Below are 6,000 nucleotides of genomic sequence, written 5' to 3' on the forward strand. Positions count from 1 at the left end.
CTCAATTATGAGAAATAAAACAAATTTGCCCTTTCTTTGAATTTGGTCCCAAATATATCTTTGTTATTGGTTGATTTAGATTTGTCCTTTAATTGAAACTAGAATAAATTTGCCTTCCGTTTGAATTTGCTCTCAAATATATCCATATCATTAGTAGACGAGCTCGAATTTGCTGCTCAAAATTAACAGCATACACTTTTCCAATCCACCCTTTAATCTAGCGTCAAAGGTTTTCATACTGTACATATTGTTCGTCTTTTAGTCATTTTGACTAAGGGTGTTTGCGAGAAACCAAAAAATTGAACCAGATCAAAAATCAAATAAAATTCAACGAAAAAATGATATTTTTCTTAGTTTGATTTGATTTTGGTTTTAAATTTAAAACAAAATAAAAATTGGTTCGATTTTAAGCTAAAAATAGTCCCAACATAAGCACCAAATTAAACTGACCACGTAAATACCTTTTTAAGAATTATAATTACACATTATATGTATATTTTTATTCAAAAAAAAAAAAAACCTAAAAATTAAAATTTTATGGTAGACTTTAATCTTTTCAGTCCTATTCTCTCAGTTAATTTTTTGTTGTTATAGTAATTGTTGAGATTGTATTTTGATGATTAACAAAAATGATGTAATTTATCACAAAATTGTGCTAAGAACCAGGTTCTTACTGCTTGTGTCTTACGAGCTCTGAGATCTTGTGTCGAGATTTTTTTTTTTCAAAATATATAGGAATAGACGTGTATGTCTCATGTATTATTCGTACAAAATATTATACTGTGAAATATTTACAAGATATTTTCATAGAATCTGAGTAGGAAAAGGATTTTGTGTGATTGAATATATTTTTGGAAAGAGTCAAAAATGTCCTTAACATATCGGAAATGGCTTAAATTTGTCCAGCTTCGAACTACTGGGCTCAATTGTACTAACGTTAATTTTTCAGTTGAAATTGTTCCTCCTTCCACCTATTGGACCATAATTATCCTTAGCATTAATTTTGAACCAAAATAACCTTTCCTTTTACCGAAACTATGAGATGGAACACATGAGACTTTAATTAAATAGGTTGCACTGGTTTGTTGGTCAATGCGACCCCGACCATAACTAACTCGATCCATCCAAGTTAACTCAAAGCAACTAGAATCTATTTGAGTTCAGCAATGATGAAATCCACTTCAACATGCTAGAAATTGTAAGGTTTTTGAGCATTTTAATATTAAAAAATGTCAATCTTAAGTTCATTGTCATTTGGCTTCTCTTTTGGAGCCATACTCTTGTTGAAGGAAGGAAGTAAAAAACACTTTCCATTCTTCTAGTACATGAATAAGCTAGAGTCAGCAAAATGCATACTTCCAGCGAAGCAAAGGATGAAAATCAGAGGTTTCTAAAAGCCACAAAAGTTGACCATGTATTTCACATTTTTTGTGGTAAAAAATGTGAAGACCATGGCAGCCACAAAAGTTGACCATGGTAGCAGCCAATGTTTTTCACATTTGTAGCAGCCAATGTTTTTCACATTTGTAGCAGCCACAAAGAAATAATTTGGTATAAATGTTTCTCACGTTTTTGTGGTAAAAAAAATGTGACCACTATACCTTTTCATCCATTATATAAGGATGATATCACTTACCAATTCACATACATAGAAAAAATCCTTAACTTGTGAAAGTAGAGAGAAAAGAAAATATAGATTCTTTGAAAAATTCATAAAAAGTGAGGTAAGTAAATATAAAAGAGTTTATTAGTTGAAGGAAGGTGTTCTTCTTTTTTGGTGGAGCTTTGGACTCAACATCTTGTCCAGAGTTTGTTGAGTTATACGACGTGTTCGGGCTGTTGTATCCTGGAGGGGACAAGTCAGAAAGACTTACTGCTGGACCGGTAAATTTGCTGCAGTGGGCTTGAATCTCCTTAAAGAAAGCGAGATATCCGCGCCTCAGCCTAAAAAAATTTATTTCTTCATTTTTATTTTTCAATTGTAATTGTAATTTCATTGCAATATCGCCAACAGAAATGATCAAGTTCAGCAACGAACAGACTTCAATTGAAAACAACTCCAGAGTTACAAGTATAGCTAGTCTATATAACTCAATCGTTTGGGTCACTTTACCATTTTGGTTTTACATTTCCTTTTTTCCAGACTTATTTGGTCTTGCTGTGTTTGGACTATTTAGTTTCTAATAAAAGAATAAAATAGTCGATGGGACCCCAGTGACCTTGTCTTTTAAAAAAAAATCTATAATTCTAATTCCCAGTAAAAACGACACTTTGAAATTAGAAATACCTCAAATTCTCAGATTTGAGAACACACAATTGATCCAGCAATAAATTTTCAGGTTTAAAATTCAACCCAAGCTCCAATGATTGTTGAACTATGGTTATAAATTCAATTCCAACAACAAGTGTTGACATAAATCAGTTTAATAATGGTTTATCAACCTAAAGAAATGAACAAACTTTCCACAAACTTCGAATTTATTCGTATCCTTCGATGCTTCACGTATGCTTCACGTTTTGCAACTGAATGAATTCAAAAGACAACAATGTCTTCTTCATTTGGAGCTGCAATCTTTGGTTCAAAATCACGGCAAACAAGTTCCAATTAATCCCAACTTTAGGTTCAACTCAGTTGTTGATCCTTTAAGAATGATGGATTCTTAGAAATCCAACCTAGCTCAACAATTACCGACAGTTAACTTCAAATCGATTGGATCAAATATCCACGTGGAAGGGGTTTAAGACGGGCATACATTTTCTCTCCTGCATATGTTTGCACTTTGATCGATCATTAAAGCATGGGATAGTATGGATTAGGAGTTAAAATAATTTTAGCGAAAACAACTAACCTTATTTCATGAAAAGACATAAACCTGTTTTATTGGAGGAACAATTATAACAGGTCGATCGACAATATAAATTTCTACAATATCCTGTTTGGAGGGGAAGAATTGGACCCTATATATGTATTTAAGTTGAAAAGCTTAGACTTTTTTTTTTTTTTTGGAAATATTTAGGGAAAATTTGGATTTAAAGATAAAATCTAAAGCACGGTTCAGAGCTCTTCCAAATTTAGAAAATTGGAGGTGAAAAAGTGACCCCCGTCTTGACCTTTCAAGAGGCTATTTTTGCCTAACTCACATTGTTATATTCGTGTGTGTCAAATTTATTAATTAGCACCTGAATACAAGTTACTATTTGAAACATATACATTCAAAAGGAGAGTTAGTTAAATAGGATATAAAACTGAGGACACCGTTAAGAGTTCGGTGCCATGCTAATGTACATTGTTATATATGTATGTTGTGTATGAAAGAAAGATGGTCGGTGATTAGCTAAGCTTATAAGCTGGTCAAGCTGTCTAACAATCACTTTTTGGTTTATCAACGTGTTCTGTAAACACTAAAGTAACCAGCTAATTAATGTCTTTATAATTAAGCTGGTCATCCTAGAGCTTTTTAATTAGCTTATAAGCCCTTTTGGTTTGACTATCCTTAATAGTTGTTCTAGTTTTCAAAGTATCTTTTCCAAAGCAAAATTCCTAACTTCCTTATCTCCACTATGTATCTGTTGTTCATCCTTTTTTCTTTTTAACAAGTTCTTTTGACTATTTATATATATATATATATATATATATATATATATATATATATATATATATATATATATATATATATTGTAATAAGTTAAGGATATTTTAATCATTCTAGCAAAAGAGCAACTTATCAACATTTTCTATCAAACACATCAACTGCTTTATTAACAGATTCAGCACCTAAAAGTGTTTTTCAACACTTAAAGCTTATCAACTACTCCTATTTACAACCAGATATTGCGCTATCTAACAAATCATCTTTCTAAGAAGCCAAATAAAAGAAAAGAAAAAAGAAAGAAACTAAAACTTAGAAAAATAGAAAAAAAAAATTATACTTTGTTGATATCTACGATGGATGACTCTGAAACTTCACCAAAACCACCATTCCCACTAGTTGTTTTGCTTTTATATTCTCCAAAAGTGGTGCAACTTTTTGTTGAATTATGTCCCTTTATAATCTTTGCCCACACATGTTCTGGTAATTTCAAAGTAAACCTATCTTCAGCTCCTCTAGCCCTATCTATCGAGTGCCCCGTTGAATGTGATCTTGAAAACTTTCTTACTATATTTCGTAATTCAACACGTTCTAATGTTGCACTAGCCCTTTTCGAATTCTCACATGAACTTTCTTTTTTTTCTCCTTCTTTATTATCATCACCGTCATCGACTTGGATTATAATGCTCAAAGAATCTTCTGACTCGTCCTCATTAATGCCACGCATGACATTACTATTAGTCATCGTCGTACATGACCTTTTTTGTAGCACGTCGGCCGAGTCCAGGCTGGCGCGACATACGGGGCATGTCTTGTGTGATTCGAGCCAGAGATCAATGCATTCTTGATGGTACACATGGTTACACAATGTTACTAGACGAAGCAAGCTATCATCCTCGAACTCCACCAAGCAAATAGCACATTCAAGACCATAAGTTTCTTTTCGATAATCTTTTACACTCGAATAGGTAAATGTAGGAAACGATTTAATAATCTTGGGATCAAGACCTTGTTCATTTGCTGAAACTCTTGGGTCAATAGGAATTCCGTTACGACTATTTCGTAAATGCCATGTATATAGTAAATATTGAATGAAACACCTACAAAAGAAAATAGAGAAAAAACTAATGAAGAAAATTACAAGGAGAATGATTGTGAAGATTATTGCTATTGGTGGGGAGGCATAATTTGTAGGGGGTGGTGAATTTTGGACAGAATTTGAAGACATTTGAAGAAAAAAGAGAGCATTAAGAATATGAGTTTGGCCGGAAAATATATTAATCCGGCCTTGGTTTGTGTTTTGTATGCATAAGAGGACGAAAAGTGAAGAAAGAATTAAGTGGAAACATAGAAGGAATAATTGTAAAAATATTGGATGTTTTAGATTTTCTATTTAGTTTAGTGTGTTGTTATTGGGATCAAGGATGAATGAGAAAATTAAGGATTAATAGTATATAGAATAATTATGTGTTAAAATATGGTACAGTAACGTGGACAAAGTTGGTTTCTTATCTATGGTTAGGAAGCAAGTTCTCGAGCGCGTCCTTATCACGAGGAAAGGTGAGACATTTTGGATTAATTGGTCGCATACTCATTGCGCTTGCAAACAGTGGCAAAACTCAAAATATTGTTAAGAGTATTTAAAATTTAGTATACTCCTTTTGCCCATATTATATGAGACGATTTGGAGTAATATATATATAAAAACGTAATATTACTTATTTCTATGTTGTATGAGGCGGAGTATTGACCAGTCAAGAAATCTCATGTTCAGAAAATGGAAGTGGCGGAAATGAGAATGCTGCGATGGATGTGTGGGCACACTAGGAGCGATAGGATTAGAAATGAAGTCATCCGAGACAAGGTTGGGGTAGCCTCAGTGGAAGACAAGATGCGGGAAGCGAGGCTGAGATGGTTTGGGCATGTGATGCGGAGAGATGCAAATGCCCCAGTACGGAGGTGCGAGAGGTTGGCCAGTGACGGTTTCAAAAGAAGTAGAGGTAGGCCGAAGAAGTATTAGGGGGAAGTGATTAAACAGGACATGGCGCATCTCCTGCTTACCGAGGACATGACCTTAGATAGGAGGGTATGGAGGACTCATATTAGGGTAGAAGGCTAGTAAGTAGTCGCGTTTATCCTTTCTTATGAGTAGCTATGTTGCTCTATAGTTTTTTGTCTCTTCATTTCTGCGAGTATCTGTTGGTTTATAATGGTTATTTACTTTCATTGTTTTCATTTTCATAACTGCTTTGATTTGTTTGCCCGTATCTGACCTGTCTTATGCTTTCTCTTGAGCCGAGGGTCTTCCGGAAACAGCCTCCCTACCTAAGGTGAGGGTAAGGTCTGCGTACACTCTACCCTCCCCAGACCCCACATTGTGGGATTCACTGGGTATGTTGTTGTTGTTGTT

General features: G+C 33.9%; 1 protein-coding gene across 1 annotated transcript; it reads right to left on the reverse strand.

Moving 5' to 3' along the window:
- Window positions 1-3,676: 3,676 nt before the first annotated feature.
- Window positions 3,677-5,250, reverse strand: LOC132638217 (RING-H2 finger protein ATL29). The gene has a single exon (XM_060355175.1). It carries the CDS (start codon window positions 4,816-4,818, stop codon window positions 3,925-3,927), a length of 894 nt encoding a protein of 297 aa, XP_060211158.1. The 5' UTR covers window positions 4,819-5,250; the 3' UTR covers window positions 3,677-3,924.
- Between the last annotated feature and the right edge of the window lie 750 nt (window positions 5,251-6,000).

Source organism: Lycium barbarum, chromosome 4 (genome assembly GCF_019175385.1).
Source record: "Lycium barbarum isolate Lr01 chromosome 4, ASM1917538v2, whole genome shotgun sequence".
Lineage (NCBI taxonomy): Eukaryota > Viridiplantae > Streptophyta > Magnoliopsida > Solanales > Solanaceae > Lycium > Lycium barbarum.

Excerpts from the sequence above, each read along its gene's own strand:
- LOC132638217 (XM_060355175.1), bottom strand. The coding sequence starts at position 4,818 with ATGTCTTCAAATTCTGTCCAAAATTCACCACCCCCTACAAATTATGCC.